Source organism: Podarcis muralis, chromosome Z (assembly GCF_964188315.1).
Source record: "Podarcis muralis chromosome Z, rPodMur119.hap1.1, whole genome shotgun sequence".
Classification (NCBI taxonomy): domain Eukaryota; kingdom Metazoa; phylum Chordata; class Lepidosauria; order Squamata; family Lacertidae; genus Podarcis; species Podarcis muralis.
The window spans coordinates 50195194-50207331 of record NC_135673.1 but is presented as its reverse complement, the minus strand read 5'-3'; the positions used below and the strand labels follow the sequence as shown (position 1 = coordinate 50207331).

The following is a 12138-nucleotide window of genomic DNA, read 5'->3' as shown; positions in this document are numbered from 1 at the left end:
CTCTTCCCTTTCTTCTTCATTTGCTTGTCTCTGCAACAAATCTCGAGGGGGGACGGGAGAAGGGCAGGAATTGCATAGGCACGAGAGAACGGGGGAAATCCCGCATGCAGGATTTTGGTGCCTAACAGCCCCCCTCCCTCTGCAATTGCTCTCGTGCTCCCCCGCCCCTCCTGCTGGCTACCTCTGGACCCCCTCCTCGTCACTGACGTAATTCACCCCTTCCTCCCTGACAGGGAGGGCGGGCCCATTTTGTGGTTCACCTCAGGTGCTCTCCCTCAGCTCAGCGGCCACTCAGAAGCAAGGCATGGAAAAGGATCCCGAAGCACCACCGCCACCCACCCACCCCACAACCCCCACCCCGCCATTTCCCTCGAGTGCCCGCACGCTCTCTCTCCCTCACCTCGGGTGCCTCGCGCGCGGGGCTGAGGAGAGCGTGGCCTGGGAGAGCGTTCCCCCTCGCCACCGCCCGTCCTACCCCGGGGGAAGCTATGAGCCATGAAGCCGCCTGGCAGAACTTCCCTCCGGCGGCAGAAGCAGCAGCAGCAGCCCTTCTCCGGCCGCGGCAAAGGTGTAAAAGAGCCGCATGTGGCTCTGGAGCCGCGGGTTGCCGACCCCTGCCCCAGGCTCAGTGGTTTAGACCACAGCGCCACCCGCATCCCTCTCTAAGGTGCTACTGGACAATAATATATATATATAGAGAGAGAGAGATGTATAGATATTAGATATAGATATATTTCAACTGCACTAGCTAGTGAGGCAAACCATCCAGGCTAGCAATCAATAACCTATAAATCAGATTTTTGGGCATAGCTCGGAAAATCATGTCTGAACTCATGGCCGAAGGGTTATGCAACCGGGGGCAGTGGGGTCACTTAGCTGCTTCTCAGGGGCTTCCCAGCGGCAGGTCGAAGTGCTTGCTTGGTAATGTATATAACAGGGTGGATTTGATTTAAATCACTAGTCGGTGTCCAAACTCTTTTCAAAGAGGGCCAGATTTGATGAAGTGAACATGCGCAAGGGCCAGCCAAAAGTTGCTGAGCTTTTTTTAGGATTGAAAGGATCTCAGCCTAGCCCTTGCCTTTGCCCTAGCTGTAAGCCCTAAACCCCTTAACTCTTAACAGTAATTCTTAGCCTAAGCCTGCCTCCTTTGCCCTAATTCTAAACCCTAGCCCCTAACCCTAAACTACATTTCAGATGATTCCTGGATGCTCTCAAGTCATGGGTGCAGAGTAGTGCCTCAGATACCCTGCCCACTTTTTGTCACGGAGCACGTATCCCGAGCTATGGCAATCTAGCCAAAACAGCTCACTTTCCTGCAGTGTGGGATTTTGCAAAAGCAACGGCAAGTGCACTGTATGAGGGAAAGAAGCTCAGAAGGACCATTCGAGGGCTTGGACATCGTCGCCAGGTTGTCAAGTCAACCTTAGCAGATGTACTACTACTACAGTGGTATCTCGGGTTACATATGCTTCAGGTTACATGTGCTTCAGGTTACAGACTCCGCTAACCCAGAAATAGTGCTTCAGGTTAAGAACTTTGCTTCAGGAAGAGAACTGAAATTGTGCTCCGGCGGCAGCAGGAGGCCCCATTAGCTAAAGTGGTGCTTCAGGTTAAGAACAATTTCAGGTTAAGTACAGACCTCCGGAACGAACTAAGTACTTAACCTGAGGTACCACTGTACTACTACTCTATTACTTAAAGTACCCCACCCATTTGACTGGGTTTCTCCAGCCACTCAGGGCGGTTTACAACAAGAGATGAAAAACACATTAAAACATCAGCCATTCAAAACTTCCATAAACGTGCTTCTAATGTTTGTGTTTTAGGTCCCGTGCAATGGCAAGGCGGCTGACCGCATTCACCAAGACGGCATACATATCCTGATCAACATGAATGGCTACACCAAAGGAGCCCGCAACGAGCTGTTTGCTCTCCGGCCGGCACCGATCCAGGTAAAGGAAGTCACAGTGAAATGTTCATCATACAGTGATCCCTTGATTCTCAAATTTCATCTGTTCTGGAAGTCCATTCAGAAACCAAAGCGTTCCCAAACCAAGGCGCGCTTTCCTATAGAAAGGAATGCAAAAGGGATTAATCCGTTCCAGACTTTGAAAAACAACCACTCAAACAGCCATTGAACATGAATTTTATTCTCTAACAAGATCATTGATCCCTCAAATGAAAGCAATCATCCATGTTCTGTACTATAAAATAAATAAGACAGTATGGTAGATGATAGAAATTTTTTTAAACAAAATTCTTGCCTGCACTGATGATAGTCATTGTTTGGATGGGGGGCTTCTATCCGTTTCCGCAGTCACACCGTCCGTCTATCCATCAGTAGCTATCCGTCCATCCATCCTTCTATCCAACTGTCCATCAACAGCTAAAGCCATTGTTTGGATGGGGGGCTTCTATCCGTTTCCGCAGTCACACGGTCCATCCATCGGTCTATCCATCAGTAGCTAAAGTCATTGTTTGGATGGGGGGCTTCTATCCGTTTCCGCAGTCACACAATCAATTCATCAGTAGCTGAACTGGGTCCACACAGTCACAAAAACATATTGACCGAAGAACAGAAATGCAAAATAGCAACAACAAAAGCACCAAACTTAATCTGTTCTGGAAGTCTGCTTGACTTTCCAAAAAATGTTTGAAAACTGGAACGCTTCCAGGTTTTCAGAGTTTGAGAACCAAGGTACCACTGCATGCCCAAAATATTCTTTACCGTAGTCGTAAGATGTTAACGCTGTGATGTTAAAAAATGTGATTAAGACATTAATATTTACAACCAGAGGAAGGTTTCATTTTTGGAAGAATAAATTTTCAGAGTGGTTTTGACAGTCCTATCAAAAATGACTGATTTGATTCTATTTGGACTGCTTTTCTGCTGTACTCGATTGGAAGGAGAAAAAGACTCATTCCCTTCATACCATTTAAACAATTTAAGTAAAAGAATAGCATTATGGCATATGTATCCATGTTTGTTAACGGATGTGGTTAAACAATTTAAAAACAACAACAATTTAGGCTGAGTTTCTGCACACATGGAAAACTTTAAACAAATCCTTCTTTCACAATGGCTTTCGATGGAACTTAAACAAAAAATCTTTAGAAAGATTTTTCCTCCCAAAGAACTTTATTTTAAAATCCGCTTTAAATTGAAAAAATCCGATTTAAGAAAATCCTTAATTATGTGATCAACTATCTTGTTTTATGCGGCCTTTTTGTAGATCTTGCCGAAAGACACAGTCCTCTTTAAGAAGGTGGGGTGTTTTTTTTGTGTGTGTGTTTTTGGCAAACTCTGGATATCTTGCCAGAGGCCTTCCTCTTAAAAAAGAGACTGCATAAATTTAACCCAAGCTTAGTTTTTGGCAATTTATAGAAGAAGATTTGCACATAGACACTTCCTTTTTTGTCAAATTAAGCGTATGTATATTATTTATTCATTTAGGTAGCCAAGTTGGTCTGACACAGTCAAAATATTATTACTCAGTGTATCTGAAGAAGTTTGTTCTTTATATTATATTATATTATATTATATTATTATATTATATTATATTATATTATATTATATTATATTATATTATATTATTATATTATATTATATTATATTATATTATATTATTAATTACTTATTTATATTATTATTCAGTGTATCTGAAGAAGTGTGCACGTACACAAAAGCTTATACCAAGAACAAACTTAATTGGCTACTGGACACTCTCTCTATATATATGTAATTCTTGAATAAGTTTTTATAAAAAAAGAAGCTCTGGATATCTTGCCTTGCTGCCTTATTGTATTTTAATCTTTTGTTGGAAGCCGCCCAGAGTGGCTGGGAAAACCCAGCCAGATATGGGCAGTGTAGAAATAAATTATTATTATTATTATTATTAATAATTAACAACCCTCGTTTGTTTGCCTTCCAGGCAATGTGGCTGGGCTACCCGGGAACCAGCGGGGCCTTATTCATGGATTACATTATCACTGACCAGGAAACATCCCCGGTGGAAGTGGCGGAGCAATATTCAGAAAAACTGGCTTACATGCCCAATACCTTCTTCATTGGTGATCACGCCAATATGTTCCCGCACCTGAAGGTATTTGGGAAGAGGGGAACAGCCTGCTTCGTATCGCGGTCTTTTTTTCTTGGAAAAAAGCCCAGATCCAAATTGCCGTGTTTTTCAGATGCATTATATGTCTTTCTTTCAGAAAAAAGCCGTCATTGACTTCAAATCAAATGGTCACATCTACGACAACCGGATTGTTTTGAACGGTGTCGACCTGAAGGCATTCCTTGACAGCCTGCCTGACGTGAAAATAGTGAAGGTCAGGAAAATCCGGGCGTGTGTAGGTGGTTTTGGAGTCTAGCTCTCAATAATAGTAGTAAAGGTAAAGGTACTCCTGCCCGTACGGGCCAGTCTTGACAGACTCTAGGGTTGTGCGCCCATCTCACTCAAGAGGCCGGGGGCCAGCGCTGTCCGGAGACACTTCCGGGCCACGTGGCCAGCGGGACATCGCTGCTCTGGCGAGTCAGATCCGCACACGGAAACGCCGTTTACCTTCCTGCTAGTAAGCGGTCCCTATTTATCTACTTGCACCCGAGAGTGCTTTCAAACTGCTAGGTTGGCAGGCGCTAGGACCGAACAACGGGAGCGCACCCCGCCGCGGGGATTCGAACCGCCGACCTTTCGATCAGCAAGCCCTAGGCGCTGAGGCTTTTACCCACAGCGCCACCCGCGTCCCAGGTAATAATAGTAGTAATAATAATAATAATAAACTTATTTGTATCCCGTCCGAAACCGGACTCAGGGCGGCTAGCATCAAATACATCACATTAGTATAAAATCAAACATCATAATAATAATAATAATAATAATAATAATAATAATTTTTTACTGCAAAGTAAATACTTCAAAACAAAAGCATACATAAAGAATAATATCCAATAAAACCGAAAGAAGGAAAAAGTAAAGGAGGAAAAGAAAAAAAATGCAAAGGAAAGTAGAGTCAAAGAATAAAGAAAAGCATATTTCAATACAATAAATACTATTTTGCAAAATAATAATAATAGACTTCCATCACTCTCACAACCCTTCCTTTCACCTTTCATATTTTATCTGTATTTCAGTATTATTTTCATCTGAATATATAAATGTGTATATATGTATATTTCCCCTTTTCCATTCACCAGGTCATTCTAGACACAGCCAAATTTTTACATTTGAACCTTGTCTTTCTAAGTAGTCATTCAAGCAATTCCATTCCTCCTGGACTGTATTCATTGGCTTTAGTCTTATTATATCCGTCCATTTGGCCAGTTCCAAATATTCACATAATTTATATAGTCATTCCTCTTTGGTCAGTACCTGGTTACCCTTCCAGTACTTAGCCACTAGAATTCTTGCCGCTGATGTTGCATACAGAAAAAATTGAGTTTTTTCTTTTAGAATATCACTGTTCAATATTCCCAAAAGATATGTTTCTGGTCTTTTACTATGTGAAGTTCTTAGTAACTTTTTAAAAAATCAAATAATAATGAAATTACCTCCTAAACCAGGCTTCCTCAACCTTGGCCCACCTGCTGTTTTGGGACTACAATTCCCATCATCCCTGACTTCTGGTCCAGTTAGCTAGGGATCATGGGAGTTGTAGTCCCAAAACATTTGGAGGGCCAAGGTTGAGGAAGCCTGCCCTAAAAACAAGTCAGGATCAAATTGAAATCGAATTAGATGGCTTTCTGCAGGCAGGATGGATATATCATTGATGAAGTCAAATGAATTAGAGTAGTAAATAAGGAGATGGAATATAATGGATTGTTATAATTGCATGCAAGAAAAGATGGCAAAATATGGAAACTGGGGTGGGGAAATCCAAGGGGTTTGTTTAATCCCAGTATTGTATATATGGAAAATGTTTGGAGTGTATGGAAATAAACATAAAAGATTGAAAATAAGAAACTTGAAAGAAAAAAGAGAAAGTATGTTACAGTTGCATCTGGGGTTACAGACACTTCAGGTTACAGACTCTGCTAACCTGGAAGTAGTACCTCGGGTTAAGAACTTTACCTCAGGATGAGAACAGAAATTGCGAGCCAGCGGCGTGGGGGCGGCGGGAGACCCCATCAGCTAAAGTGGTACCTCAGGTTAAGAACAGTTTCAGGTTAAGAATGCACCTCCGGCGCGAATTAAGTTCTTAACCCGAGGTACCACTGTATCCACAAGAGAAGAGCTTTCCCACAGGCATCGGAGCAACACATGAGGAGTAAATTATTATTATTATTATTATTATTATTATTATTATTATTATTATTATTAATACCTCGCCCATCTGACTGGGTTTCCCCAGCCACTCTGGGCGGCTTCCAGCAAAAGATTAAAATACAACGAGGAGCCTTTTCAATCTATTTTTTCCCATGGCTTTTAAAATTGTGACATCTTGCCAAATGCAAGATGGTTCTTTTAAAATCACAGTGGTCCCTTGGTTCTCAAACTTCATCCGTTCTGAAAGTCTGTTCCGAAACCAAGGCGTTCCAAAACCAAGGCACACTTTCCCATGGGAAGGAATGCAAAAGGGATTAATAATCCCCCCTCTCCATTCATTATATATCATTTCCCTTTTTTTAAAAATCACCTTGCAATCTTCCCGCGTACGATAGCTCTCCCCCCCCCCCCAACTTTAAAATGCCTGAAACGCGGACACAATAAAGCCACAAGAGGGGTTGCTGTGTTGAAAACCTGATTGTAGCCGACTTTGTAGCAAAATCCATTTCACTTCTAATGCATGCTTCTAATGCACAGGAGTGGCAGCGAGGTGGTGAACATGGGGCTGGATGGGCGGGGTGTAAATGATAAATTGTCATTATTATTCCATTATCTTGGCTTTCAGATGAAATGTCCGGACGGCGGGGATGATGGCGCCGCTGGGCTCAGCATGCCAGTCATTCCCATGAACACCATTGCTGAAGCCGTGATTGACATGATCAATCGTGGGCAGATTCAGATCACCATCAACGGATTCAACATCAGCAACGGGCTGGCAACGACTCAGGTGAGAGGATTGGGTGTTATTTCCCCAATGTGTATAGTCTTGCTTTTGGTTATATACAGTTGTGTATCCCCAACTTTCGGCCCTCCAGATGTTTTGAACTACAATTCCCATCATCCCTGACTACTGGTCCTGCTAGCTAGGGATCATGGGAGTTGTAGGCCAAAAACATCGGGAGGGCCGCAGGTTGGGGGGGTGCCTGGTTTATTCAAACCCTGCCAATGAGTCCAATTCTTTATGTTGCCCCTTCATATATATGTTGTTAATGGTTCCCATTCTCTTTTAAAGTCTTTTCTATCCTTTTCATGTAATTTATCTGTTAATTTTGCCAGTTCTGCATATCCCATAAGTTTCCCTTGCCATTGTTCTTTCGCTGGTATTTCTTCTGTCTTCCATGCTTGTGCTAATATAATTCTTGCTGCTGTTCTTGCATTGATAAATCATTTCTGATTTTCTTTTTCTAAATCTTGATCTAAAATTTCTAGGAGGAATGCTTCTGGTTTCTTAAGAAAAGTCTTTTTAAACATTTTTTTTCTAATTCAATATATATCATTCCCCATTTATTTCTAACCCTTTTGCATTCCCACCATATATTATAAAATGTACGGGATGGAGGGACTTTCGAGGAGCCATGGCGCTGGGACTGCCCAGAAGCAGAATCCGCCTGCAATTCAACGAGATGATGATGATGATTGATTAAGGAATGAATGAAAGAAGAATTTATTATGGATTTATACCCCGCCCATCCAGTTTGCACAGAACTTGCACAGCCCTGAGCCTCTGTTTCCAAAAAGCAAGCTTGACCTTCTGAGAGAGTCCTGGGAGATTTGGCCCCCCAAAACAAGTTCAACAGCTTCAGCTTGGCCCCCTAAAGAAAGCCCAACAGCTTCGGCCCCTTAAAAAAATCTCAGCAGCTTGGGCCCCCTAATAAAAGCTGACTGCTGAAAACATGGACAATTCTGTAACTCAACCCCAGGAACAACAACTTTTACATCCTAAGAATGGTTGCGTTATTACGGAGACAGAGGGAGAGCTGATCAAAATTTGTTCCCCACAATGAAGCCAAGCCAATGACGGATTGAGCAGCCGCAATATTTTCTCGTGGAAAATAGCGGGTTGGGCCAACAAACTAGGGGACGAGACATTTTGTGAATACATAACGTATTTTAATGTGATAACGTTGCAGGAAACCTGGGCAACTGACAACATAGTCCTTGATGGTTACTTTGCCTATGAAATTAAGGCCTCTAAACTGCACGAAAGGGGAAGCCGGGGGGGCGGGGCTAGTAACTCTGGTCTCCACTTCCTTGATGTCACAGGTTACTGAGTGTTCACTTCTCGAGCACCTGGCGCAGGGGATCACCTTGCACTATGAGTCCAAGAGTATCGTTTCAGCTTACATTCCACCATACAAAGTGCAAGCACAGATTGAGAGTACATGGCATAAATTCCATCGTTTGCTTTACTGTCTTCAAATTAAGTACCTTCAAATTAAATACCTTTTTACATAATGGGAGACATGAATGCCAGACTAGGCTCAAATGACGACTGCCTGGAAATAAAATTTCCAATGTTAAGGAAACTAAAGGAAAACAGCCTTTTCTCCTTAAGCGCCCCCCCCCCTCTAGGTCTTCTAAAGGCCACCAAAGCAACTATGCCAGCCTTTGGCCTCTTTACAAATAAGTCCTGACTTCACTTCCGGGGGACAGAGGAGAGTTCATAAATTCTAATGGAGCTAGCACAGTAGATTACTGTCTCAGTAACAGGGAGGCCTTTAAATTAATCAGAAACTTCAATATTGATAACAGGACTGAGAGTGATCATTTGCCTCTGATCATCTCCACTACAGTGGTACCTCAGGTTACATATGCTTCAGGTTACATACGCTTCAGGTTACAGACTTCGCTAACCCAGAAATATTACCTCGGGTTAAGAACTTTGCTTCAGGATGAGAACAGAAATGGCACAGCAGCGGGAAGCCCCATTAGCTAAAGTGGTGCTTCAGGTTAAGAACAGTTTCAGGTTAAGAACGCACCTCTGGAACAAATTAAGTACTTAACCTGAGGTACCACTGTATTGGCCAAAATTCAATTCAGTGCTCTCACATAGAACAAGAGAAAATTGATAAAACTAATGTTCCAGCATTGTGTAGGAAAAAATGGACACCTGAGCTGGCTACTGTAGCTGAGATATCAACAGATTCTTCCCTGACTGCTAACGATAATCTCATTGAGTTCTTGCAGGATGTGGTCTCTGTTAACATAAACCCAGCCAGCAAGCCCCACATTACTAAAGGGTACAGATGGTTCGACCAAGAGTGCCGCATGAAGAAAGCCTTAAGGAACTCTTATTTGGCCTACAGAAACGCTGGCCTAAACTATTTACCCCCAACCTATTTCGAAAGTAAAAAAGAGTACAAAGCCCTTTTGGCTTCGAAAAAAAGGTAGTCTGAGCAAAACTCCTGGTCTCTCTTACTGAATGCCTCGCTAAACAACGAAACAAAACTCTTCTGGAAACTAGTCTCCAGCTTCCTGAGCAATAGCTCTCCAGCCTCCAGCTGTGCCATTCCAGCTCAGGTATGGGAGAACCATTTTAGAAATATATTCACAGGAAATTCAAATCTCCCCGCCAGTTTTTATGATGAAGATTCGGCAGAACTGTCACTGCTCCCACAATGGAGCCCGGTTACAGTGGAAGAAGTCTATACATTAATTAGGAACCTGAAGAAATGACTTTATCCCAGCTGAATTGATCATACCAAATCAGCACTGGTGGGCTCCTCTCCTGGAGGAACTTTTTATTATAGTAAATAACTCTGGCAAAGTACCGTCTAGTTGGAAACATACAATAGTAGTCCCAATCTTTAAGAGAGGCCAGCCAAACGTGCCTTCTAATTATAGGCCAATCAGTCTGCTTTCAATAATAGGAAAGCTGTATGCCCATTTTCTCTGTAATAAACTGACAACTATTCTAAATGACTAACATACTATCTGAAGCTCAGGCAGCCTTCTGCAAGAACCACTCAACATCAGACCACTGTCTAATGCTGTCCCTCCTAGCCGAGAAGTACACCAGAGACCTTTACAGGGAAAACTCTTTGTGGCCTTTATGGACCTGAAATCTGCCTTTTGACTCCATCCCCAGATTCCAACTATGGGCCAAGTTGCATCTAGCACTGAAGGATAAATGTCTCCTATATCTTACTAAAGCCCTGCACTGTGGAAGCAATTTGCAGGTTAGGTGTGGGTTGCAGGGCCAGGTCTCAGACTGTATTGAGATGGCCAGGGGAGTGAGACAGGGATGCATTTTGGCCCCTACTTTGTTCAGTTCGTTTCTGAATGACTTAGAGGCAAGCTTAATGGACCCTGATGGCCATGTTCCAAAAATAGGGACGAGAAAGACGCCTCTCTTATTGTATGCGGATGATGCGGCCATCCTCTCCCGAACCAGACCTGGCCTGAACTATCAACTAAGGAAATTCTGAGACTACTGCTCTGGTAATGGGTTATCCATCAGTTATGAAAAATCTAAAGTCCTGGTGTTTGAGAAGAGATTCTCCCTAAGTAAATGGGTACTGGACGGTCACAAACTAGAGCAGACCAAATTCTTCCGGTACCTAGGGCTTCTGTTCCATTATTCCAAGTCCTTGAAACATCATTGGCAGACCGCCTATCAAAAGGCAGAGGTAAGCAAACTGGCTATACTTCAATTCTTTTATACAAGGGGAGGCCATTATGTTCCATCAGCCATTAAGGTATTTAATGCAAAATCTGCCTCTCAACTCCTCTACGCCTCAAACGCCTGGTTCAATGGCTCATTCTCCTCGTTCAATGGCTTCCAGGTAAAGTTTCTCCGGTCCAAATTGTGTTCCAAATGCAATACTATTTTTCAAAACAGGTGAATGTCCTCTATCAACTAAAGCATGGTGGGCTGGCCTGAGATACTAGCTCAAGATCTGTGTCTTTGGCCTAGGGAAGGGCTCCCATACCTTCCATACCTAAACAACGAGGAGTTTGCCAGCTCATAGATGAAAATGATGGTTAGAAAAGCCACTTGGCTTGGTATGCCACCTTCTCTCCTGTACCATCTGGGCTATGATACTGCCTTTGAATCTCTGAGGCAAAGCCTCTGGGACATATCACATAGTGATCTCCGATCTCAATCTCATGTTATCTGTGGCCCATTAGAAGTAGGAATTCACTATGGGTTCGAGTTTCAGACACCTGCATGTCTTAGAAATTTGTCTGTACCAACATACCGGCGTCTTTTCACCAAAGCCAGATTAAATGTATTCCCATCAGAAGTGTTAAGCGCCAGACTGAGAGGAGGTGTTGTTGTTGTTGTTGTTGTTGTTGTTTAGTTGTGTCCGACTCTTCGTGACCCCCTGGACCAGAGCACGCCAGGCACCTCTGTCCTCCACTCCCTCCCGCAGTTTGGTCCAACTCATGCTGGTAGCTTCGAGAACACTATCCAACCATCTCGTCCTCTGTCATCCTCTTCTCCTTGTGCGCTCCTTCTTTCCCAACATCAGGGTCTTTTCCAGGGAGTCTTCTCTTCTCATGAGGTGGCCAAAGTCTTGGAGCCTCAGCTTCAGGATCTGTCCTTCCAGTGAGCACTCAGGGCTGATTTCCTTCAGAATGGATAGGTGTGATCTTCTTGCAGTCCATGGGACTCTCAAGAGTCTCCTCCAGCACCATAATTCAAAAGCATCCATTCTTTGGCAATCAGCCTTCTTTATGGTTCAGCTCTCACTTCCATACATTGCTACTTGGAAAACCATAGCTTTTACTATACAGACCTTTGTTGGCAAGGTGATGTCTCTACTTTTTAAGATGCTGTCTAGGTTTGTCATTGCTTTTCTCTCAAGAAGCAGGCGTCTTTTAATTTCGTGGCTGCTGTCACCATCTGCAGTGATCATGGAGCCCAAGAAAGTAAAATCTCTCACTGCCTCCAGACTGAGAGGTATCCTTTATCAAAATAGGATCTGTGTGCACTCTCAGGACGTCGACTGCATGAGGCATATTTTATTGCATTGCGGACGATATGATCAAGCTAGGGAACTATAGATTAAACAACTATTGGCAAATC

General features: G+C 43.2%; 1 protein-coding gene across 7 annotated transcripts in view; it reads left to right on the top strand.

Annotated features, from left to right (window-relative positions):
- Positions 1–12138, top strand: part of LOC114588797 (UDP-N-acetylglucosamine--peptide N-acetylglucosaminyltransferase 110 kDa subunit) — a 75467-nt gene that overhangs the window by 52372 nt on the left and 10957 nt on the right. For all 7 annotated transcript variants that reach the window (XM_077922480.1, XM_077922482.1, XM_077922481.1 and 4 more), the window contains 4 exons: positions 1827–1952; positions 3933–4103; positions 4216–4332; positions 6892–7053. In XM_077922480.1, coding sequence (XP_077778606.1) covers positions 1827–1952; positions 3933–4103; positions 4216–4332; positions 6892–7053 — 576 coding nt within the window. The remainder of the gene's footprint in view (positions 1–1826; positions 1953–3932; positions 4104–4215; positions 4333–6891; positions 7054–12138) is intronic.